The sequence below is a fragment of the Bos indicus genome, chromosome 11 (genome assembly GCF_029378745.1).
Source record: "Bos indicus isolate NIAB-ARS_2022 breed Sahiwal x Tharparkar chromosome 11, NIAB-ARS_B.indTharparkar_mat_pri_1.0, whole genome shotgun sequence".
Taxonomy (NCBI): domain Eukaryota; kingdom Metazoa; phylum Chordata; class Mammalia; order Artiodactyla; family Bovidae; genus Bos; species Bos indicus.
This window is the reverse complement of record NC_091770.1, coordinates 20,290,810-20,317,915: the sequence shown is the minus strand read 5'-3', so window position 1 is coordinate 20,317,915 and position 27,106 is coordinate 20,290,810. Positions and strand designations below refer to the sequence as shown.

Sequence of the window (27,106 nt, the reverse complement as noted above, 5' to 3'; positions counted from 1 at the left end):
TCTTTTTTAGTATCTCTTTTCCATATGTGAAAAGCTTTTAATTACTCCTGTCATCCATCATCCATCCTGTTTCTCCTAATTTTGTGCCAGCTGCAACCTTTATAAGAATACCTTCCACATCTTCACTCACTGAAACAAATGACTGAACACACTAGTGTCTAAGATTCAGATCTGGAATGATAGGATAATGATAGTCAACAGATATTCTGTTGAATAATTGAGGCTCAAACCATTCTCACAGCACAGGTAACCCAGAATCTTGCCTGTATTTTAACATCGTCTCCAAGAAGATTACAGGTGAACTTGTCTTCATGCTTTCCTTAAATCCAGATAATTAGCTTAATTTCCCTACTCTATTCATTAGCAAAGAAAAAACAGATGATGTCACATTTTTAGAAAAATCTATGTTGGATCTACTTGAACTTCATCATTCACAGAAAACCAAATCAACTATTCATGCTGGAGTCAAAGGAAAAGATTCTATGTTCATTAATCTATAGTGGTGGAATAAATCATCTGTTTTCTGAAATATCAGAAAAGCTTATGCACATCTGATCTAGCTTTTACAGAGTTCTTTCAGCACATTCTTTACAAGTTACTCTAAGTGAAGGGGAAAAAAGGAAAAAACATGACTTATGAAAACCATAATATGAAATATGTGCATTTTCCCTTATAAAATAATCTGTCACCAGAGTCTCAATTTTTTTAAAGTCTGTTTCTTTAAAGTATTATTTATCTTCTTACAAACCATAAATTCAAAGTTCACCTGACCACTTTTCCCAAAAGAATCATCATTTCTTTTCTGGCAATCAATCTCACCTCTATCTACATGTATGTGGTATATATGCTGTTCTTTTTGATACTGTTTGTCTTGAAAAATGTAATTTAAAATTTTACTTTGTAAACTCTTAGGTTGATGGGAACAAGTAAGAAACTATATACAATATGGTCTATGACCTCCATCTAGAGGTTGTTCTAACTATATTTGCTTTAACAAAAATTCTGTATTTTCTTTGCATGTATGGCAAATATTTTAATAATTGACAAGCAGCCCTGTCTCAACAACTAGTAAGCAACTATTAAATCAACTCCAAGAAGCACTTTTGATTTAGTGCCAATGCTATTTATACTGTGAAAAAGCAGAGGAAAAGTAATGTAAAAGATGAAATACTGAGTATATACAAATATAAGATCTGGCTTTTATTTTCCCCAGTTATCGTGTGACTCTTGGTTACTAATCACAACACCACATGGCACACACATATACCAGCCCCCACACACAAACACGACACACACAGACTGCCTTGCTTACACTTTCCATAAAACGGAAACAGGTTGTTCTGCGAAACATGCATGTGGATATCATTTGTGAACAGTAGAGCAAAATGAATATGTAAGGCATTATTTATAATTAAGGTCAGGCCTGATTGCTAACAAACTGTGAATCCATTGGTAATTTTGCTCTCTTGATTCTAGAAGTGTTTTAGACTGGTACAACAAAAACAATTAGCTTTAGAGATACAAGGCAATTTCACTTGGAAAATATGAGGATGAAAAATAAGTTTTTAAAATAACATTTATTTTTCAATTATTCCCTTGATATCAGTGAAATTATTTCTAATGATTGCTCTTTTATTTCAGATTGAAGGCTTATAAAGCATCACAGCACCCTGTAAGCCGTGGGTCAACAAACTTTCGCTTCAGGGTTAGGTAGTAAACATTTTAGGTTGTGGGATCAGAGTCTGTTACAACTATTCAACATCAGTGCTATGTACAAATGCACAGGGATGGCTGTGCTCCAATAAAATTTTATTTACAAAAGCAGGCAGTTGCATTTGGCCTGGAGGCCATTGTCTGTCATTTATGCTCAATGAATGAGAAAAAGTCTTAACATATTGAGAAAAATTCCAGCACAATAAGACATTTTCATGATATTTTATTACAATTGACTATGGAATCAGTCAACCTAAATTTCACCCATTGCTTCTCAAATCAAAGTTTTAATTTTTCTTTTCCATCAGCCTAAACCTCTATTACTAAATTTAATTGAATGAGAATTCTTAAATCTAGTAGGTACATCATAATAAATTCTAAAAATTAAGATAAAATTGACTTTTGAATTTATTAAATTTTATTAACTTACCAGATTTGAACTGTTTTTTAATTAAAAAGTTATACGGAATAAAAAAACAATGTGAAACACAAATCGATCAGTACTCTGTGTGTTTCTGTGTGCATATGGACAAGATTTCCCTCATGGTCAAACATCACGGTTATAAATAAGGCAGTTGCATGCGAGCTAAGTCGCTTTAGTCATGTTCAACTCTTTGTGACCCCATGGGCTGTAGCCTGCCAGGCTCCTTTGTCTATGGGGATTCTCCAGGCAAGAATACTGGAGTGAGTCACCTCCAGGGGATCTTCCCGACCCAGGGATCCAACCTGTGTGTCCTGTAGCTCCTGCTTTGTAGGCAGATTCTTTACCACTGAGCCACTGCTGCTGCTGCTAAGTCACGTCAGTTGTGTCAGACTCTGTGCAACCCCATAGATGGCAGCCCACCAGGCTCCCCTGTCCCTGGGATTCTCCAGGCAAGAACACTGGAGTGGGTTGCCATTTCCTTCTCCAATGCATGAAAGTGAAAAGTGAAAGTGAAGTCACTCAGTCATGTCCGACTCTTCGAAACCCCATGGACTGCAGCCTACCAGGCTCCTCTGTCCATGGGATTTTCCAGGCAAGAGTACTGGAGTGGGGTGCCATTGCCTTCTCCGCTGAGCCACTGGGGAAGCCCAAATAAGGCAGTGAGTACACAACAAAAGGGCTTCCCTAGTGGCTCAGTGGTAAAAAATCCACCTGCAATGCAGGAGCTGCAGGAGGCATGGGTTTGATTCCTGGCTCAGAAAGATCCTCTGGAAGAGGACATGGCAACCCACTGCAGTATCCTTGCCTGGAGAATCCCATGGACAGAGGAGCCTGGTGGCCTACAATCCATAGGGTGGCAAAGAGTTGGCCATGACTAAAGCGACTTTGCACACATGCACACACACAGCAAAAGTGAAAATAGATGAACAAAGAAGAAGTTGCCAGATTAGTGGAAGACAGGCTGGGAAATACACTAAGGAAGAGTTAAGCATAATGTGTCCTCACACAGTGAATTTTGAAGTGTTTATGATGCCTTCAGGGAAGATTCAGGATGGTTCTTGTATGGAAATTTGGAAGTTCACACTGATAAGTGTCCTCAAGTTGAGGATTAACATCAAATGTACCTTTTTTAATGTGATTCTTCACTGACACAGATGCATGTATGGGAGAAGGAGGGCTTCCCTGGTGGTTCAGACAGTAAAGAATCTACCCCCAGTGCGGGAGACCTGGGTTCGATCCCTGGGTTGGGAAGATGTTCTGGAGGAGGGCATGGCAACCCACTCTAGTGTTCTTGCCTGGAGAATCCCCATGGACAGAGGAGCCTGGTGGGCTACAGTCCATGGGGTTGCAAACAGTCAGACACGACTGAGCGAATAAGCACACACAACACATAGGACAAGGCAGAGGACACCAGAGAAAGAGGAAGCTAAGAGAAGGCAAAGAATTCTCTGTAGCAGAAGAGAGCTGGATGGCGGGGGGCGGGGGGTGGCGGGGTGGCGATTTCTGCAAATAGAATTGCTAGGGTACTTGGAGTCTTGTCCCACCTTCTCATGGGAGAGGGAATGCGGTAGACTTGTATCTCATTTTAAGCCATGTGATGGCAGCTTCAAAAGATTTGCTCTTATTTTGGCATGTCCCTTAGAGTTTGTCCTTTAGTGTTTGGGGGACATAAAAAATGTTGATTCCTGCCCAGGGAATTTTCAAATCAGAGTTTGTGAGTGGTGCTCCCTCTGCTGGTGGCAATATAAAGAAACAGGTCTGCTTTGAGAAAATGGATTGCAATTTTGAATCGGAGGAAATACGAATTTCCTGGAGAATAAACGTGGACCTGCAGAAGAGAAGCCATTTTAAGAGAGATTTTGCCTAAAGCATCTCAGAATAATAAAATAATCCCAAAGAGGTGTGGATTTCTGAAAACCTAGGTCTGAGAGAAGGGTCATAGATAAATTTATTACTAGCACCTAACATACCTATATTGCTGGGGAGAAAAAATAATTAAGGAACTGAGAAATGTTGCAAAAATGCAACTGTGAGTAAAATGAAGTATTAATTAAAAGCAATATATTTATTCTTGTGTTTTATAATTCTAAATATATAAAGGATCCAAAACAAAACAATACTCTCAAGAATAAATTTTTTTGTCCCAAGGATGCCCACCTACAACCATCTAACTAATTAAATTTTCTTTGTTTGAGTTTTCTTATATTAGAAATGGCTTTTCTTTCACTTATGGAATGTATATACCTTGTCATCAAGGTATAATGGCTGATGTGCTTTTATTCTTTGAAGCATTCTCCTTACATTTCATTTAGAAACATGGCACCATTTTAGCATTTGTTTCCAAATAAAATCTTAAACAAATATAATTTAATTAGAATTTGTCATATTCAAAGTTATTGGACTTGGTAGATTCAGTTATGAAATATTCAATGCAAGTTTACCTTAAAAACATTTAAAATATACGTACTGAAAAATACATGAGAATAAACAGAACAAGAACAATTACTGCATAAATTTTATGTACTTACCATAGATGACAATATCCATTCTTGGGTGCTCTCATAATAGCTTTTTCACCTAATGTCTTTCCTGAAAGATAAACGTACTTACAGTTTGGTACCTTCATGTGAGTTGGCCGGAGGTAAATTATTGAATTAAGTCAGTAGTTCCCAAAAGTATGGTCCCAATACCAGAAGGCATTACCTAGAATCTTGTTAGAAAAGCAAATTTGGGGCCACATGGAAGACTTGCTTGATCATAACCTCTGAGACACAGCTATCTGCATTAACCGGCCTTTAGCGGTTCTGATGCACATTCAAGCCTAGACTCACTGGACTAAGTGAGTTAACCAAACGCAAAAGAAGTCATTCTATCATTATTAATAGACATTGCTTTATAATTAACTCAACCAACATTTACTGAGTATTTTCTAAATGACATATTGTGTGGGCCCCTGGGAATAAAAAGTCAAATAAAACACAATTCTTGACCTCTAAGAATTCACTGTTCAGTAGGCAGCAGGTATATAAACAAAAAAATTATGTATAAAGATAAATACAAGGTTAAAAAGAGCATAGCAGAGAATGGAGAGAGCAACTCTATCTAAAGGGGTAAGGGAAGGTGTCCCAGAGAAGCTCTTATCTAATCATTCATGATAGTGAACACACTCAGTGCATAAATAATTCCCTTAAATAATTTTACTTCATTTTAGAATAACTTTTAATAATCTGTTAATTTCTGGATAGAGGTTTGTCTAAACCACATTCTCAAAATCTTTCTCAAAAAGCTGCTGTTTTATTTTATACACTCTCCTTTTCTCTGCTCTAATTTTCTTTTGCTTGAAGAGCAATGATGTGATCCAATGATCTGAAAAATGCTCTTCTAAATAAGTAGTTTAGATAATCTTTATAAATAAAGATCTTTTATTCTAAAATCATTCTCCTATTTGTTAAGGTGGTATTCTATAGCTCTCTCCATTAAGAGAACTACGCAGTGTAGAAATCTACATAAATTGGAAAAAATTAAAAAGCAGTCTTTTAAAATGACAACTGATATTACATTGTGGGCATATATTAGAAGAGTTAATAATTTGATAATGAGTGCTTGAAAACGTAAATATTTTTAATGTAAAAACATTAAAAACGAAATCAACATCTTACCTACATTACCAAGTGAACAAAAATAGCTTTGAGGGCACTGCCGTAAGCCTAAAATAGAGGCGATTCCATCGCTCTGAGAATGTAAAAGGGAGCCGGGTAGTATACATACTGGTTTTGTACCCGCACTGATGCAGCTTCAGCCTGAAAAGAAACCTATTTCCCTTAAAAAAATTATTTTGTGGTCTATTTGTGTCCATCATTTAATCCTGAAAGTTACAAATATGTTCTTTTAGATATGATTCATATTTGATTTGCAAGACAAGTGTGATCAGTCATAGGACTTCAACAGATGTACTGCAGAAATGGGACACCACAGTTAGCAGGTTAGGAAAGAATTTTGTACTCTCTAGGGATCCAATCTTCCCTCCACATAACAAGTTCAAATATACTGTCATGAGGAGGAAGAGTCTGCAAACTCTTCCTCTTTCATACTGAGTGCCCATGCCCTTCAACTCCAAGTCTCCAATTTCCTGGCTCCTGGATTCTCTGCCAGGCGGTTATTACCTATGCACTGAATTACAATTGCCTGTCTCTGTATTGATCTTGTCAAATCATTTGCATTCTGGCTGTTATTCTTTTGTTGTTACTTTAGAAAACAGGATGATATAATGAACAATCATGGACTCATCACTCTGCTTAAACAATTGTCAACTCAAGGCTTATCTTGTTTTACTGAGATAAATTTTGAAAAAAACATTAAAGTCTGAGTAGTTATTTCTTTGTGGTACCTGGAGTTCTATGTTATAGGAAGTAAGAAGGGTTATTTTAATTTTGGTGAAAGACTACTATTATTATTGCTTCTCAAATTATTACCACTTAATGTATCATCTTCCTATGATTTTATAAATTTTGAAAGCTGGAATTTGAGTTTTTCAGTTGCCTATTCTAATATGCTCAAATATTTTTAGAGACCATATGCTGCTGCTGCTGCTGCTGCTAAGTGGCTTCAGTGGTGTCCGACTCTGTGCGACCCCACAGATGGCAGCCCAGACAGGCTCCCTCATCTCTGAAATTCTCCCGGCAAGAACACTGGAGTGGGTTGCCATTTCCTTCTTCAATGCATGAAAGTGAAAAGTGAAAGTGAAGTTGCTCAGTCGTGTCCAACTCGTTGCGACCCCATGGACTGCAGCCTACCAGGATCCTCTGTCCATGGGATTTTCCAGGCAAGAACACTGGAGTGGGGTGCCACTGCCTTCTCCAGTGCACGAAAGTGGAAAGTGAAAGTGAAGTCGCTCAGTTGTGTCCGACTCCTAGCGACCCCATGGACTGCAGCCTACCAGGCTCCTCCGTCCATGGGATTTTCCAGGCAAGAGTACTGGAGTGGGGTGCCATTGCCTTCTCCGTTAGAGACCATATACTGTTATCTAAAAATTCATTCATGGTTTACTATAATAATGATTACTACCTGAGAATAATTAATATTCACAAAATACTTACCAATATTAGCATAATGCTTCTTTTCTTGTGTATTTGTAGATAGCTCATACATGTCACCATAAGCACGAGCAAATCGCCAAATAAACTCTATTTCATCTCTAAACTGAACACACAGAACTGCCCATTAGATAAACTTAGTAATGTGACTAAACTACTGCAACATTTTAAAAAATTAGGTAGCTAAACTGGTACTTAGAAATGACTGTATTCATGTGCATATCACACTTTAAATTCAAATATTCATGGCTATAAAATGTGATCTAAGGTAGTTTACATTTGGGTCTTAGAAACCAATGAATATTATGCAGACACCAGCTCCACACCTATGAAGAGAAAACTGACGGGTGTTAGAACTTATAAATTCTCTCTGGGTGGTAGCATCCTCTCCTTGCTTTCCTTTCTAACTTATCTACTATCAATATGATGCCTCAATGGGCATTTCAGATAATATCTGTAAGTTATTAGAGAGCATATATATTCAAAAGAGCAATCACATTTTTTTTTACCTAAATTACCTAAAGCACAACTCTAGAAATTTAAAAACTTTGAGTTCGTGTGTTTAGAGTTTCTAAATCCTCAAAAGTCAGCCTTAAATTTCTCATGGGAAAGAAGATTTACTGATCTTTGTGATACTGCAAAATCCTTTTTTTCCCTTTGGTGGTGGTGGTGGTGGGAAGGATGAGCTTTGTCAATTCAGTCCAACATTAAACACTGAAAAATGATTACCAGTAGAAATACAGTAAAATACTAATGGCTGTTATATTAATAACTGAAAGATAGTGAGACTAAAGTGTAGCTTTTCCTCCCTCGAGAAGCAGTATGTCTTGTCCTTTATCTGTTATACAATATTTAAGAAATACATCAAATTGATAAAATCAATGTCAATCTGTATAATCAACCAGATCTCTGGTTCTCATTTTTATGACCTTTGAGCCTAATAAACCCTTTGTTGTTGTTGCTGTGTCTGACTCCAGGTTAACCCTTTGCTACTCCACGGGACTGCAGCACGCCAGGTTCCTCTGTTCTCTACTATCTCCAGGAATTTGCACAAATTCATGTCCATTGTGTCGATGATGCCATCCAACCATCTCATCCTCTGTTGCCCTCTTCTCCTCCTTCCTTCAATCTTTTCCAATATCAGGGTTTTTTCCAATGAGTCAGCTTTTCCCATTAGGTAGCCAAAATACATATTGGAGCCTCAGCTTCAGCATCAGTCCCTCCAATGAATATTCAGGGTTGATTTACTTTAGGATTGACTGATTTGATCTCCTTGCTGTCCAAGGGACTCTCAAGAGTTTTCTTGAGCACCACAAGTTTGAAAGCATCAGTTCCTCGATGTTCAGTTTTCTTTATAGCCCAACTCTCACATCTATACATGACTACTGTAAAAACAATAGCTTTGACTGTATGGACTTTTGTCAGCAAAGTGATGTCTCAGCTTTTTAATATGCTGGCTAGGTTTATCATACCTTTTCTTCCAAGGAGCAAGCGTCTTTCATTTTCATGATCTATCACTGTTTCCACTTTTTCCCCATCTATATGCCACGAAGGGATGGGACTGAATGCCATGATCTTAGTTTTTTGAATAAACTTTTTTATTTACTTTCAAAAAAATTTTAGTAATATTATAAAAAAATTTACACCAGTCATTTAGCTTTTGTAAACTGTGACACAATTGCTGTGGTCATAACATGAATGGAAAAGTAGATTAAATAAAAATTAAAACTATACAAACAGGTTATTATCACATATATCTTACCTTTTCTTTGTGGTCACAAAGCAGCTCAAAACTCTCCACTTTTCTGGACTCATTCACTCGTAAATTATCAGCCCTCTGAATAAGGGCATCTAAATTTAATTCCTCCACATGAGTGTTAAACTCCTTAGGGACTGGAAAACTCTGTTCTTCGGTGTCAGTATTAGCTGTAACATACCTAAAATTGCAGAAATAATCATCAACTCTCTGGAAAGTTATACTCTAATGGCCAGAGAGATCCTTTTAAAATGTAAGTCAAATCATTCTACTCTTAGGCTTGAAATCCTGCAATGGTACCTTTCACTCAGAGAAAGCTCATGTACTAATCCTTGGAGGAGGGCATGGCAACCCACCCCAGTATTCTTGCCTGGAAAATCCTCATGGACAGAGCAGCCCATACAGGCTGTGGGGGCACAAAGAGTCAGACACGACTGAGCGACTAAGCACATTGCCTAATAACCATCTGCAAAACTAGATGAGATTTGCCTCCCACCTCAATCGACTCTCTGACCTTGTTTCCCAGCATGTTTCTCATTCAGTCAATTGCATGCTGGCTGCCCAGCTACTCCTTAAACAAGCCAGGACACTCCTACATCAAGACCTTTGCTTTCTGTTCCCCCTAATGGGATGGCTCTTCCTTCAGTGCTGTGCTGCACTTAGTCACTCGGTGGTGTCCAACTCTTCGCAACCCCATGGACAGTAGCCCACCAGGCTCCTCTGTCCAAGGGGATTCTCCAGGCAAGAATACTGGAGTGGGTTAGCATGACCTTCTCCGGGGAATCTCCTAACCCAGGGATCAAACCCAGGCCTCCCGCATTGCAGGCGGATTCTTTACCATCTGAGCCATAACTCACACCCTCACCTCCTTCAAGTCTCTGTTGAACGTCGTCATCTCAATATAGCCCATCCAGACCCCTTTATTTAATGTTGCAACCACCACTTCCCAACACACATGCATTTCCTTCACCAATCTCCCTTATCCTGCTTGACTTTGTTTTTTCTGCAGTACATACTGTCTTCTGATACACTGTATATTCTACTAACCTACTACATGCTTATTTTTTTCAGGATCTCTCCACTAGAATGCATGCTCCCTCAGAACATGATCCCTAAAACAATTCTTTGTTTTATTAACTGTTGTCATCAAGTGCCTAGAACAGCACCTGACACATAGTGGATACTCACTGGATACTGCTGAACAAATTATATAGAGTTGTAGGAACTCGGAGGCAGTCAGGTATATATATAAATTAAATATATATATACTCATGTATTTATATATACATATGTATATACGCACATATATTCACACACACACACACATATATATATAAATTTGTGGTTCAAGATGATATTTTAACCCTTAGCTTAGTTGTTAAAAATTCATGCTACCTCCCACATTTCCTTTTTGGTGGCATATAATGCAACAATTAATTTTCATTTATTCACACATTCACATTTGTTCTAAAAAAGATCTTAAGGAAGTATATAAGGATATATAACACAGAAGAGAATGAGTTAGAAGTGGTGAGAAAAGATAAAAACAAAGTCAAATGTGAATAAGGCCAATAAAAAAGTACATATACTTTAGATACCTTTACCCTTGCTAAAAGGCACATAAATGTGATTTTACATCTAATAGCTGAAGCAGTCACAGTCTCCAGCAGATACTAACAAAGGGAAAGGAAGCAAGTTCTTGAGAGAAGTACACCTATTTTCAATACTGACAAATAAATTTCCTTCAAAGTCCTTATAAAGAAGACACTACCTGTGGCGGATTCATTTTGATATTTGGCAAAACTAATACAATTATGTAAAGTTTAAAAATAAAATAAAATTAAAAAAAGAAGACACTATATAAATGATACTCAACTTCTTTAACAACATTATTAATGGCAACTTCATTCTTCTAATTGCTCAAACCAAAAATTTAGAATCATCCTTGACTTGTCTCTCCTAAGCAACATTCAGAAACGTCTGTTGTTTCCATCTTCAAAATATATCTAGGATCCAGCTACCTCTCACCACCTTTGCCCACTACTCCCCTGTCTAGACCACCACCAGGTTACCTGTATTAATGCAAACCTATCATGTCTCCCTGCTTTAGTCCTTGACCATTATAGTTTATTCTCAACATAGGAGCCAGAATGGTCCTCTAAAAAGCTGAATCAGATCATGTAACCCTTTCCTCAAAACCCTCCAATGTATGACAAAATCACAGTAAGAATGTTAAGTCCTTAGAGTTATCTATAGGATCCTTTATAATTGAGTCCAATACCTCTGACCTCATCCCCTATCACTCTCCTGCTTGATCAGCACTCCAGGAACAATGGCTTCCTTCCTGCTTTAATATCTTTGTGTTTGCTGGTCTTTCTGCCTGGTATGTTCTCCACTGAGTATCTATGTTAATTTACCTCCTCACCTGTTTCACAACCTTTTATCAAACATAATCTTTACATTATGGCAGATGCTGTGGTTACCTACATAGTATACATTAAGAAACCTACAAATTGTGGGACTAACAGAGTTTAGCAAGTTGGCTGCATATAATACTAAAATATGAGTCAGTTTCATTTCTAATATATTAGCAGCAAAAGCCTAAAAAACAAAATTAAATAAAATATTTCACTTATGATGATCTCAGAGAATGTCAGACACCCAGGAATAAACTTAATAAAACATGTGAAAATTCTATGGAGAAGATTATAAAAGATATATAAAAAACTGTTTATAAAAGAACCTAAATTCATGAAAATATCATGTTCATGGCTACAAACAACTGATATTATAAATGAATGAATTCTCTCTAGATTACAGATTCAGTGTAACTCCAATTTATAAACCTAAGAAGAAATTTCATACAATTTAATGAAATGATTCTAAAAGTTACAAGAAAAGGCAAACAGCCTAGAATAGTCAAAGCACTATTAAGAAAGAGAACAGGAAGAGAAGACTTACCTCGCCAGATATTAGACCTATCTTGCAGCTACAATAATTAAAGACAGATTGCAACTGGTAAAAGGATGGATGAGTAACTGAAAACAGAACAGAGTCAAGAAACAACCCCATACGCAAATGAAAAGTGTGCTACGAGACAGACACGGCATGTCAGATTAGTCTTGCTTCAGCAGGTGGTTTCGCAGATGCTTATTATATTGTTTACAATAGCAAACTAAATAAATGAGTAAAAGGGGCACATGCATGGACATTAATCAGAGTTTGCATAAACTAAAGACAGTTTTTAGTACAATTCTATGCACCTGAGATACAGTAGGAAAATAATGACCAAAATAAAGTAACTAGTTTAATATCAGACACTATTATTTAAACTAAAACCCACCAAACAGTACCCTTTAGAAGGGTGAATTTTATGTTATATGAATAATATCTCAATAGAGATGCTTTTTTTATAAGAAAAAATTGAATATTCTATAGCCATTAAATCAATTAAATCAGAACTTGTATGTCTATTCTAATAGAGAGAGAGGGAAAACACAGAATAGCTATATAGAGAGTTCCATCAATATATGCAAAGAATTAAATTTATTCAAATTCTAAGGAATTAAAAAAGAGGAAACATTACTTACATCATTTATGAAGCTAGTAAAATTAATGCCAAAACCAAATAAGTATAGTAAAATAAGAAATAAAAATTATAGGCCAATTTCACATATAAATTTTGATACAAAAATGCTCCAGAATATCAACCAAAAAATTTCAACACATGTGAGAGAATGCATCATAACCAAATTGAGTTTATCTCATGAATTACAAGCACAGTTAACATTAGAAAATTTCTCTAGTATAACAGATAAAATGAGGAAAACTATATGATCTTTATAGTGGTCACCAAAATTTTTTTTTTCAATAAATTCAAGACCATTTCAAGATTTCAAGACAAAAGAAATACCAAACCCATAAACAAGGAACAGAACTTCTTATAACAGAATATAAACCCCAAACCATGATACAGTTCACATATAATGATGAAACTTTATAAGCATTATCTTTAAAATCAGAAATAGAGAAGGATATCCAATATTGTTGCTTCTATTTAACAGAGCACTGCAGGTTCTGTTAGCACAATATTAAAAGAAAAACAAAAAATATATAAGAATTGGGAAATAAGAAACAGAACTGGTATTATTTGAAGATTGTTCAATAAAAAGAAAACCTAGCTCCCTTCACCCAGCAAGAACACCGCAAGAAGCTGTCTGTGAACCAGAAAGTAGGTTTCCACCAGATACTGAATCTGCCGTAACCTTGATCATGAGCTTTCCAGCCTCCAGAACTGTGAAAAAGAAATGTATGTTGTTTATAAGCCACCCATTCTATGGTACTTGTAGCAGCTCAAACAGACAGACAGTATTCAGTATTTAAATTGAAAGAAAATCTAACAGAATTTATAGATGAGTAAATAAAACTAACATATATGATCAATTATCCCCATGGACAGAGGAGCCTAGCAAGCTACAGTCCATGGGATAGCAAAGAATCAGACAAGACTGAGTGACTAAGCACACAGATTCCTATAGAACAAGTTACAAAATGTAATTTTATAAAATATAGCCTTTATATACTATAGGACTATATACAGGAAAAATATACAGTAGCCAGAAAAAAATTCCACAAGAAGTTTGTAAGATTTTTCTATAGAAAATTATAAAATATCATCAGAGAACATTAAAATGTGTTTAAATAGATGGGAAAAGATGTCATATCCACTGACAGAAAAACTTAACTTTAAGCCAATTTCATATGGTACCAAATTAATCTATAGTTTTAATATAATTCCAGTCAAAACCACAATGGTATTTTCCTATGGAACTTACCTGACTCTAAACTTAATATGGAAGCACAAGTGTAAAAAGAACCAAACCATTACTCAAGGAAATAGACAGACTCAATGCAATCCCTATCAAATTACCAATGACACTTTTTACAGAATCAGAAAAAAAAAATTATAAAATTTGCATATAAACACAAAAAACTCCCAATAGCTCAACCAATCTTGAGAAAGAAGAATGAAGCTAGAGGGATCAGGCATCCTGACTTCAGAGTACACTACAAAGCTACAGTAATCAAAACAGTGTGTTACTGGCACAGAAATAGACATACAAATCAATGGAAAAGAACAGAAAGCCCAAAAATAAGCCACGCACTTATGGCCAATTAATTTACAATGGAGGCAAGAATATAAAATGGACAATAACCAGTCTCTTTAATAAGTAGTGCTAGGAAAACTGGACAGTTACATGTAAAAGAGTGAAGTTAGAACATTCTCTAACACCACATACAAAAATTAACTCAGAATGGATTAAAGACTTAAATGTAAGACCAGATACTATAAAACTCCTAAAAGAAAACATAGGCAGAACACTCTTTGACATAAATTGCAGCAATATTTTTGGGGGGGATGTATCTCCTAAAGTAATGGAAACAAAAACAAAAATAAACAAATGGAACCTAATTAAACTTAAAAGCATTTGCACATCAAAGGAAACCATAAAGAAAAATGAAAAGACAACTGATGGACTGCGAGAAAAATGTTTGCAAACAGTGCTACTGACAAGGGATTAATTTCCAAAATATACAGATAGTTCATACAGCTTAACATAAAAAAATAATAAATGGGCAGAAGACCTAAGTAGACATTTCTCCAAAGAAGATATAGAGATGACCAACAGACACATGAAAAAATGCTCAATATCACTAATTATTAGAGAAATGCAAACCAAAACCACAATGGGATATCACCTCACACCAGTCAGAATAGCTATCATTAAAGAGTCTACAAGTAATAAATGCTGGAGAAAGTATGGAGAAAAATAAATCCTGTTGGTGGGAATGTAAATTTGTACAGCCACTATGGAGAACAGTATGGAAGTTCCTTAAAAAATTAAAAATTGAGTTACCATATGATCCTGCAATCCCACTCTTGAGCATATATATCCAGAGAAAACTCTACAGCAAAAAATCATTTTACTGTACACTTGAAACAACCACAAAATTGTAAATTGACTGTACCTCAAAAAATTTTTTTAAAGAGAAAAAAATAAGAAGAGCCAAGACAATTTTAAAGAACAGGTATCAGGACTATAATATAGAGAATAAAGCAATGATAAATCAGTCTGGTACTGGCATGACAAGAGACGAACTGGCCAAAAAAACTAAGAAAGAGAACAACTAGCCTGGTCTCTTCTCCACATTAAAAAATACCCAAGTGCAAAAAAATTGTTTTCCTACTGTGAAAAGGAATCTTCTACTTATAATTGGGCATTATTAAAAATTATAAGAAAGTTTTAAAAGCAAACTTTAAAAATGCTGCTGCTGCTGCCACTAAGTCGCTTCAGTCATGTCCGACTCTGTGCGACCCCAGAGATGCCACCCCACCAGGCTCCGCTGTCCCTGGGATTCTCCAGGCAAGAACACTGGAGTGGATTGCCGTTTCCTTCTCCAATGCATGAAAGAGAAAAGTGAAAGTGAAGTCGCTTAGTCGTGTCCGACACTTCGTGACCTCATGGACTGCAGCCTACCAGGCTCCTCCATCCATGGATTTTCCAGGCAAGAGTACTGGAGTGTGGTGCCATTCCTTCTCCAACTTTAAAAATAGGGCCCGGGAAATAAATATGCCTGGGAAAATATACAACATACATACTGACTTTGTGTTAGAGCTTAGATTTCTACTGGGGGCAAAAAAAAAAAAAAGAAAAAGCATTTCATAGGTTATCTAATGTCTAACAGTCTTCCAACACTCTTTCAGCAGGCCTGGAAAAGTCTGCCCCCTAGTGTCAAATTTACTTATATCTTCTAAACATTCATCTTTTAATAGGACTTTTCTGGCTTATTTTCTGCTCCAAATTTGACTAAGAATTGTGCCATTTTATGTATCTCACTATTGTTGAACAATTGATTCCTTGCTTTAACAGCAACAATAGCATATTTGCAGGCATAGTTGTATTATTTAAAGAGAAAATGACATTATTTGCTGTGAAAATAGTGTATTTATAGAAATATATCAGTAGTGAGTTGCATCAGAATATGCAAAAACATGCCTGCCTTCAGTACTGTGGCCTCTCTCCATATCAGGCATTCTGATTTAGTTCCCTTTGCCTAACCTTACCCACACACACCTCACTGCTCCCACATTTTTTTAAAAAATACATACTAACAGAGACAGATGTCAGCAAGATGATAAACTAGGAAACTCTAGGCCCTTAGTCCACCATGGAAACACTAAACAAACAGCAACAGACAGATTGAAACAGCTTTGTGGGAGATCTAAAAAGTACGCAAGGATTTGCAGCAATCAAGAAAAACCCATATTCAAACAGCAGAAAACTTCACAGTGTTTTCACTCACCCTTGCTTCACCCTTCCCTGGTATGGCACAGCATGGCTGGGAAAAAGTCATGCAATTCTCAGCTCCTCCCTTAGGACAGAAGGAAGTGAATGCATCCTGTTTGTAATGTTCTGGCATGTTGAGGGGCTTCCTAGAAAACTAGTTTCTGTTTAGCTTTCCTTAAAGTTCAGGCAGAAATGAAGGCATAATATGGGCATCATATTAGAGGCCAGTGAAAGCTGCGGCAATCACTGTGACATGTGAGAGCTACAGAGGGACCATGGATACCTGGGCACAAGAGATTATGGGGAGAGGAATATTATAAGACACCTAAGGTGCCAAGAAGAACAGAATGAGATTCTTATTGAAAAGATATTTTTAAATAGTTATGTATTTGGGAGAAAGCATATACTCAGGCCCATAGAAAACTGATGCCTAGGAAAGACCTGAGAAGCCCATAAGCCTTTGTGTTGGGCTAATTAGTGGGTCTTCCCTGTATACAGCCAATCTGCAAATCTAGAATAGATGGCTATTTTTTCAAAAAGTACAATTTTCAACAAAAGATCACAAAGAATACAAAGTTCAGGGAAAGACTGCCTTTCAAATGAACAAAATAAATTTCCAGAACCGGACTCTAAAGAAATACAGCCTTTGTGCTTATTGAGACAACAATTTTTAAAACAACAGCCTTAAATATGTTCAAAGAGGTAAAGGGAAAAAATGGAGAAAGAACAAAAGGAAATTGGAAAAATAAATGAACAAAAAGAGAATAAAAAGAGAGAGCTAGAAATTATTAAAAAGAGGATCAACAGAAATTCTGGAACATAAAAAGCAATAAGAAGAAAAATCCACTAGAAAGGATCAAGAAAATACTGGAACAAGCAGAAGAAAGAAGCAGCAAATTTGAAGACAAAACACTTAAAACTATTGAGTCTGAAGAGTCAAAAAAAAAAAAAAAAAAGAATGAAGAAATAGAGCCTAAGAGACTTTATGGAACATCAAAAATCAGGCCAATATATATAAGAGTCACAGAAGGAGAAGAAAGATGCAGAGACCTTATTTTGAAGAATAACTGCCAAAAACTCCCCAAATTTGAGGAAAGACATGGATATATAAATACAAGAAGTTCGATTAACTCCAAATAGGATGAACTCAAAGAGACTCACACCAAGACACATACTCAAACTGAAGGACATTATGACAAATCATAAAAATCTCGAAATCAGCAAAAGAAAAGCAAATCATTACAAAAAAAGTGAAGTAAAGAAGTCAAGTTGCCTAGTCATGTCCGACTCTTTGTGACCCCATGGACTGTAGCCTACCAGGCTCCTCCCATGGGATTTTCCAGGCAAGAGTACAGGAGTGGGTTGCCATTTCCAAAGTGATCCTCAATAAAATTACCACCAGGTTCTCAGAAGAAACCTTGTAGACCTAAAGACAGCAGGATGATATATTTAGAGTGCTGAAAGAAAAAAACTATCAGCCAAGAAGTATATATCCTTAAAGGAAAACTGTTCTTGAAAACATGATAGAGAAATTAAGGCATTCCCAAATAAACAAAAAAAATGAGGATGCTCATTACCTCTAGACCTGCCTTACAAGAAATGGTAAAGGGAGTTCTTCAAGTTGAAACAAAGGATATTAGGCAGTACTAACTTGGAGTCATATGATAATACAGTTTTCTGGTAACAGTAAATAAAAATGTTGTTAAATATAAAAATTAGCATTATTGTAATTCTGGTTCATAACTCCATTTTTATTCTTGTACAGTATTTAAAAAAGAAAAGCATTAATATAAAAAAAGAAAAGTATAAAAATAATGATAAATCTAGCTAACAGCTATACAACTATATAGACGTAATATGTGATATCAATAACATAAATAGGGGAGTAAAGTTGTAAAGGAGAAAGCTTTTATATACAGTTGAAGTTAAGTTGGTATCAGTTTAAAATAGATTGCTATTACTTTAGGATGTTATTCATAATGCCCATGCTAAACATACAAAAATATCTATAGAATATACACAAAAGTAAATGAGAAAGGAATAAAAAATGTATCACTATAAAAAAATTAAGTCAACACAAAAGAAGGGAGTAAGGGGGGGAATGAAGGACAACAGGGTATAAGACACATGGAAAACAAATAACAAAAAGGCAACTACTAGTAATTACTTTAAATGTAAATGGATTAAATTCTCCAGTCAAAAGACTCAGGCTGGTAGTATGGATGAAAAATCAGGATCAACTGTATGGAGTCTATAAAAGACTCATTTTAGAACTGAGGACACATATAGATAGAAAGTAAAAGGATGAGTTCTAATGAGGTGGATGAAACTGGAGCCTATTATACAGAGTGAAGTAAACCAGAAAGAAAAACACCAGTACAGTATACTAACGCATATATGTGGAATTTAGAAAGATGGTAACAATAACCTTGTATGCGAGACAGCAAAAGAGACACGGATGAATAGAACAATCTTTTGGACTCTGTGGGAGAGGGAGGGGGGGATGATTTGGGAGAATGGCATTGAAACATGTATAATAGCATATAAGAAATGAATCGCCAGTCCAGGTTTGATGCATGATACTGGATGCTTGGGGCTGGTGCACTGGGATGACCCAGAGGGATGGTACGGGGAGGGAGGTGGGAGAGGGGTTCAGGATGGGGAGCATGTGTACACCCGTTGTGGATTCGTGTTGATGTATGGCAAAAGCAATACAATATTGTAAAGTAATTAACCTCCAATTAAAATAAATTTAAATTAAAAAAAAAGAAAGTAAAAGGATGAAAAAAGATATATAATGTAAAATAATATCCAAGAGAGAACAGGGGTGGCTATATTAATATCAGATAAAATCAACTAAGTCTAAAACTTATGAGACAAAGAACAGCATTTTATAATTATAAAAGATTCAATTTAACAAGCATATATAACAACAATAAACATATATGTAATAATTAGAGCTTCTAAATATATGAAGCAAACACTGGCATAATTGAAACGAGACATAGCAACATAAAAATATAAAACTCTTTAGAGAAAACATAGAGGCAAAGCTTCATGGCATTGTATTTGGCAATGATTTCTTGGATATGACATAAAAAGCACAAACAAAATAAAAAATAGATAAACAACTTCAAAATGTGTCAAAGGACACAATCAACAGTGAAAGGCAATGCACACAATGGGAGAAAATGCAAATCAAAACCATAAAGAGATACCACCTCACTCTCATTAGGATAGTTATTGTCAAAAACCAAAATAACAAGTATTGACAGGGATGTGAAGAAACTTGAGTCCTTTTGCATTCTTAGAGAAATATAAAATGGTGCAGTTACTATGGAAAAAAGTATGCTAGTTCTTTAGAAAATTAAAATAGATTTATCATATGATCTAGTAATTCCATTTCTAGGTATAAATCAAAAGAACTGAAAGTAGGGCCTGGAGGAGATAATTTATACACCCATGTTCATAGCAGCATTATTCATTATTCAAAAGGTAGAAGCAACCAAAGTAAGCGTCAACAGAGAGTGAATAAGCAAAATGTAATATATACATACAATGGAATACTATTCAGCCTTAAAAAAGGAAATGCTGACACATGCTTCAATATAGATGAAACTTGAGAACGTTACGCTAAGTGAAACAAGCCAATCACAAAAAGACAAATACTGTATAATTCCACTTATAGGAGGTACCTAGAGGAATCAAATTTACAGAGGCAGAGAGTTGAATAGCAGCTGTCAAGAGGCTAGGGGAAGAGAGGATTGGGGAGCTATTGCTTAATGGGTATAGAATTCCACTTTTGCAACATGACAGATAATGGTGGTTGCACAACAGTATGAATGTACTTAATGCCACCAAACTTAAAAATGGCTACAATAATGAATTCTTTTGTGTGCATTTCACACAACAAAAAAATTAAAATAGAAAAAGTATGATACATTAAAAGGAAAAAACATAAGAGTAAAATTATCTTAGTACAAATGATATTAACTTAGGGGGCATTTTATTATGACAAATAATTGAAAATAACTCAAATTTGTTCCATCTACAAAAACCAATTATTTTCTAAATATTTTTAATTCTTATATGACTTTCCATTTGTTATTCTGATAAACATATTTATAAACTTTATTAATAGATGGAAAAAAACTAAATATTCACTTCAAAAATAAAATTTTGGAGACATGTTTTAAAATAAAAATTTTATTAAAATTTTTTTTAAAATAAAAATTTTGGAAAAAATCTAAAAATTTTCACTTTAAAAAAGTCATAAAAATCTCTGGTTTCAGAGTTTTCTGAATTCTCATATACATACACAAATGTGTATTAAAACTATTTAATTAAAATATCTGGTTTCAATAGATTCTATTTCTGACAGTATGTTTTTATTTATGATTTGATCCTTGTGCAGTATAAAAACACTGTCTATCAGTGGGATGTCTGGCATGAGACATAGGGCTAGCAAGGCTGATATAAATAGGAATTAGTAAACTAATATAGATCTATAGGTTATATAGGAATACTATTTTAATGACTAGAGTAGAATAAAAGAAGATGTTAAACTCTCTAAGAATGTAATACATTTAGAAGACCTATTTATCAAAACCTGATGTTATTTTCAGACCACAAAAGCATTACAGCAGTAACTCAGAAATCTGGGACTAGGCAATTGGTAAGCAGTAAATCTGTTAAAAGCCTGAAACAGATGAATAATCTTTGACTTCCATATTCCAATGTTAATAAACTATCTTTAAAAAATACAGAAATTAACATTAAATTTAGACTGTAATGTAGAAATCTTTTTCAGAAAATGCAGTGATTTCTACAGCCTCTATACTATGCCTGCAGGGAGAGCTTCTGGTTTGAGCTGCCCTTCCAAGAGAGGGTAAAGTCTAAGGTGACCTTATTTTAGGAATTTCATGTGTGAAGATTTGTCTTCATCTTTAAACGAGAGAGCATTGTTTCCGTCTTCAAAGGGATCTGAGGTAACTTCATTTTGAGGTAGGGCAAAGCCACTAGCATTTTTACAAAATGAAGTAAATTCAGTGTTATGGAGAACAGGGAAAGTTACACGTCGAGAGGGACGCTGTCAAACCATAGCTGGAGAAGTGTTTCTACTGTGACTTTGAGAAGTGGGATAAACAGAATTGCTCCTTAACTGGTCTCTTTCTTGAATATCATTGTCAATTCCATGTTGTTCAGAGGAATAGGAAATAATACTTGGAAGAGTAAGCATGGTTGCTGTGCTTTGATACAAGGTGGCAACAGTGTCCCGACAGGCAGAGGAATTCGCTTTTGATTTAGATTTCATAAAATATGTAGTGTCATATTCAGGAGAATAAGAGTGTATATATTTTTCAGCACCAGTAATATTCGAGTTTTTGGAAATGACTTCAACTTCGTTTGGATTAAATATGCATGAACTACTGGCATCAAAAGTACCAGCATTCTCGTAACAGGAAATTATACTTAGTTTTGGGGCAGAGAAAACACTTCTGGATCTAAAGCGAAAATGTTCTGAGGCTGACTTTAAATCACTGAAGCTTCTTTTTTCTTCAGAATCAAAGTTAGCTCTACTTTGTACAGTATGAAGGGACGCACTGCTTTTCTGAAATTTAGGAAATAAAGAATGCCTTCTTTCAAGGAAAGTTGCGTAAAAAGACACATTTGATGACGGCGAGGAAATTTTACTTCCTTTATGTGAACTGCCTTTAAGCATCGGAGTAGGACGAGCTGCTTTAAAATCAAGAAATTTTGTTGGCTGAATAACAGAAGAGGCTCCACGATGCAGGAGGTCTGAAGGAAGTTGATCTGCTGGACATTTTGGTTGGCAGTTCTGCTCCTCTTTGTAGCAACTGGAGTGAGAAAAGTGTCAAATGAGGAAAAAAGAACACGGAGCACAGGCGGAAACCTGCCAAGCGTCCTGAAGAATAATAGCTACCTTATCAATATGGAAACAGGGAATAAGAAATTAAGACAGGTGAAGTTGATGGTTACCCAGATGTACCCCCCAGAGAAGGCAATGGCACCCCACTCCAGTACTTTTGCCTGGAAAATCCCGTGGATGGAGGAGCCTGGTGGGCTGCAGTCCATGGGGTCACTAGAGTCGGACACGACTGAGCGACTTCACTTTCACTTTTCACTTTCAGGCATTGAGAAGGAAATGGCAACCCACTCCAGTGCTCTTGCCTGGAGAATCCCAGGGACGGGGAAGCCTGGTGGGCTGCCGTCTCTGGGGTCGCACAGAGTCGGACACGACTGAAGCGACTTAGCAGCAGATGTACCCCCAAAGAATGCCTAAGTCTAAAAGATTATTTCTAACCACCTACACTGTACCTGCCCACTCTACTAAACCTTGGGAAGATAAACTGAAAGACTCAGGGTGGTAGGCAGAAAGAAAGGTCAGGGGAAAACATAACAGAGGGCACCAAAACAAAAGGGTTCCCTGTAGGTAAAGGGGGAACTTCCTGTTTTGAAAATAATTAAGTCATAATATCTGTTTGAGAGTACTGAACTAATAGTTTTGAAGGAGTTGATAAGTACAGTAAACTTATACCCCACTGGCTAATGCTATTTTAAAATATTAATCACGGATAAAGCAGAAGCTCTCTGGAGAGAATATTTCAGATAAATATCCAGATATTCAGTTACTGTGGGAATCTAAAGGAAGCATTAAAGCTTGGTTTATGAATATTTCAATGTTCTTTAGCACATGAAACATATGGAGACGTGTTTTGTTTTCTTTTTAAAGGCTTACCTTAAGCATTTTCCCATATTGAATTTAATACAAAGCAAATCTTTCCCTTCCTTTCTAAGCCATCATCTTTAGCCACAAAAATGTCCTATGTAGGTGGAACAGGTTAGATGCCGAATGCTTAAGCTGCATATAGAATTAACATGGCAATAACATAGAGTATGATGATAGCAGATTCTAGAATCTAATGACATCAGTTTAAAATAAAATTGTTCTATGGCTCATCTTTCTGAAAAACTGCAATTCATGTGACTGCGGAATGTGTATTCTAACTTCAAAGCTAAATTTATCTTGGCAATAAAGCATGGCATCCGATTACATGGGCCACATGCACAGATTATGGAGATTTGCTGTTATATTATAACCCACTTAAAGGCAAGAATAAAAAAATTATTAGAATACCGTCCTCTTCCTTTTCCACCTATGACATAAAACACTCCCTCAACAAGCTTCTCCATATCCTGTATACTGTAATATTACATCTTGTTTTTGTTCCCTTTCTAACAACTTTCTTTGGGAAACCCTTGAATAAATCTCTTTCAAAGCTCTCTAATTCTCACCATACCACTGTCAGTTTATAATCCAATTTTACCCAACATTCAAATGAATTTATCTGTTCCTGTTTCATAGTTGCTGGCAGAAGACATAGGATTCTTGCATAAGAGACAGAGGACTTTGTTACTCACAGCAAATTAAGCAATGTGATCACCCGCTTATTTATGTTGGTTCTCCTTGACCTCAGGACCCACAAGGGCAATGCGGAGAGCCCAGAGACTCTTAATATCAAGTGAACTGCCTTTCAAAGAAGGCACACCAAGCTCAGGGAATCCCCTACTTTTAGAGCAAGCAGTAACCAAATCTGTTCAATCTGCTGTTAGTCCAGAGGGGAAACACTGCCTCATTCTTCAGAGTTTCTCATCACAAACCAGAGAATGGCCTGGAGAGAGAGGCCACACCGACCTTACACCTGTCACAAAAATGAACTCAAAATGGGCCACAAACTTACATATAAAATGTAAAACTATGAAGCTCCTAGAAGATAACATGGGAGAAAACCTAGATAAATTTGGCAATGACTTTTTAAATACAATACCAAAGCCATGATCCATGAAAGAAATAGCTGATAAGCTTCTGCGCTGAGAAAGATAATGTCAAGAGAATGAGAAGCTACTTTGCAAAATCCTTGCAAAGAATATTTCCCTTGAAAAGGGACTGTTATCCAAAATATACAATGACCTCTTAAAACTCAGCAATATAAAAATGAACAATCTCATTTAAAAAATGGGCCAAAGACCTTAACAGATAGCTCACCAAAGATGCACAAAGGGTAAATAAGCATATGAAATGATGTTCCACATGGTGTGTCATTAGAGGAATATAAACTAAAACAACAATGTGATGTCATTACATACCTATTGGAATGGACAAACTCCAGAACACTGACAACACCAAATGCTTGTGAGGATGCAGAGCAGCAGGAATTCATTGCTTATGGGAATCGAAAACGGGAGAGCCACTTTGGAAGACAGCTGGAGGCTTTCTACATAACTAAACATATACTTACCATACAGTCCAGCAATCATGCTCCTTGGGATTCCCCCAAATGAGATGAAAATTTATGTCTACTCAAAAACCTGTATATGAATGGTTATTGCAGCAGTTTTTATAATTACTAAAACTTGGACGCAACCAAGATGTCCTTCAGTAGGCGAATGGATAAATTGTGGTATATCCAGACAATGGAACATTATTCAGTGCTAAAAAGAAATGTGCTATTAAAGCACTATGAAAAAGTATAGAGGAAACGTAAATCCACATTACCAAGTAAAAGACGTCAAACTGACCACATACTATATGACTCCAACAATATGACATTCTAGAAAAGGCAAAACAGTAGACAAAGTATAAAGATCAGAGGTTGCCAGGGGAGAGAGGGGAGAGAGGGATAAACTGGCAGAGCACAGAGGATTTTTAGGGCAGTGTAAGACCAGCAAGAACAAATGGTTCTTCTAGAATACATGACTTGGAAAACTAGATAATTCTATTAAGTGAGCAAGGCTGTATGGCCCATGTAGTCTCTTAAAGCCCAAATGAAACGGACAAACAATGAATTTTATTATGGGGTATTACTTTAACCTAAACGGAAATAAAACCTAATTTTTGAAAGGGAGATTTCTAAAGCTTTATATAACACTGTGATACAAATGATACCTTTTTTGTGGCCTGGGGTGGGGTGGGGTTTAATGACTGAACAAGACAGACAAAACTGAAGCTTCTAGAAAAACTATCTGTTCTTGCTGGTCTTGTATCTCTCCTCGAACTTGACCTTGGCCTCTCGTCAGGCTTTGCATTCGGCAGCAGGGTCTCTGAAGATATCCTTTTTGGCAACAGTTTCGTCCAAGGGGATACCCATAGAGATCGTGGTGGGCCTGAGGTGATTATAATGATAAACTTTCACCAAAGACTTGCTCTTTGACCTCTTGGTGATTTTCTTCTTGGCCATGGCAGCTGTCGCTTTGCAGGGACAGTGATTAGTTCCAGCCACCACAGCATGGCTGTGGGGTGTGTCGGAGGCGCCATCATCAGCGTTCTTCACGATGACCTCTTTGTCTCCTTTGTAGTGACTGGCCAGGGACAGCATCGCATTCCTGGGTTTCATGAACTTGCTCATTTCGGCAGCTACCACTCAGGACAACAGCAGAAAACTAAAATAATTATTTTAAACCCATGGTTTGATAGAGCAATACAAGTAAAAGATTGACAGCCTGGCATATTGCAGTCCAGGGGGGTCACAAAGAGACGGACGTGACTCGGGAATTGAACAACAAGCACTGATCTCAAAGGACTTGATCAATCATTTACGTTTCTTCATGTATGAAATCACCTTTAAATTCCTTCTCTTTGTTTCCTTTCTCTAGATCCCTCCTCCTTCTCCCAATTCTATATTCAGCAGATCACCTATTAATTTAAGTAACAGTTATTGTCATCTACTCGGCTTTCCCAGAGGCTCAGCAATAAAGCATCTGCCTGTAATACAGGAGCCACAGAAGACGGAGGGTTCGATTCCTGGGTTGGGAAGATTCCCTGGAGAAGAGAATGGCAATCCATTCCAGTATTCTTGCCTGGAGAATCCAATGGACAGAGGAGCCTGATGGGCTGCAGTCCATAGGGTCACAGAGTCAGACATGACTGAAGTGCCTTAGCACATACACACGGTGGGAGGCATAAGAACAGGTGTTAGGAATACGATGATGAAAACATCCTTGCCCTGATGAATTTCAGGCTATGTTACATTCACTAGTGCATCTTTATTTACTTTCCTATCTTACTCCTTAGAAACACTAGTCAGGCACAATTCCTTTTTTTTTCATAAATCATTTGTTTTTCCCCCAAAGGATATTATTCATGCCTTGATTTTAGAATCCAATGAATTAATCCCATGCAAGGATGAAACTGAGTCACTTGTACATTCTCAACTCTTTTTAGGTCTGTACTGCCCAATTCAGTAGCCACTGGTGCCATGTGACTGTTTAATTTTAAATTAATTGAGATTAAAACTTTTCAATTCCTCCGTTGCACAAGCTACACTTCAAGCTTAAGAGTTACACATGGCTTGTGGCTACCATACTGGGCAGACAGATTTAGATCATTTCTATGATCACAGAAAGTTTTATTAGACCATTTATTGGACAGTTCTTAACTACATAAGGGGTCAGAGACTGGCCACATTTAAAAACAGGTTACACGTTTTGGCAAATGATCACTGTCTTCCTCATACTCACGTGACGCCACCAGCACTAGCAAGTATTCTCTTTGTCAATGAGCTCTAAACTAAAGTACTGACCTCCACTGAATATGGTTTTAATTATAACATAAGCAAAAATAATCACTCCTTTTTATGCCTTATTATTAAATAGTAACAGCATATTTGACTGGGAATGTATAATGAAAATACCTAAATAATAGCAATGCTGCAATAAAGAATCAATTTAACATAAAAAACATCTTAAAGAA

General features: G+C 36.4%; 2 protein-coding genes across 9 annotated transcripts in view; both read right to left on the bottom strand.

Moving 5' to 3' along the window:
• RMDN2 (regulator of microtubule dynamics 2) overlaps positions 1-27,106 on the bottom strand; it is a 76,662-nt gene that overhangs the window by 42,451 nt on the left and 7,105 nt on the right. For 7 of the 8 annotated variants that reach the window (XM_070798515.1, XM_070798514.1, XM_070798513.1 and 4 more), the window contains exons 3-5: positions 8,993-9,167; positions 7,234-7,336; positions 4,666-4,726 (exon numbers count right to left, since the gene is read on the bottom strand). In XM_070798515.1, the coding sequence (XP_070654616.1) occupies positions 4,666-4,726; positions 7,234-7,336; positions 8,993-9,167 (339 nt within the window). Of the gene's footprint in view, positions 1-4,665; positions 4,727-7,233; positions 7,337-8,992; positions 9,168-23,095; positions 23,210-27,106 lie in introns of those variants that run through there. The other variant, XM_070798516.1, reaches the window with a different exon arrangement.
• Positions 12,514-27,106, bottom strand: LOC139185746 (large ribosomal subunit protein eL27-like). Its single transcript, XM_070798517.1, has 2 exons — positions 23,096-27,106; positions 12,514-22,193 (listed from the first exon to the last, which is right to left on the bottom strand). The coding sequence occupies exon 1, from the start codon at positions 25,761-25,763 to the stop codon at positions 25,431-25,433; it is 333 nt and encodes a 110-aa protein (XP_070654618.1). The 5' UTR covers positions 25,764-27,106; the 3' UTR covers positions 12,514-22,193; positions 23,096-25,430.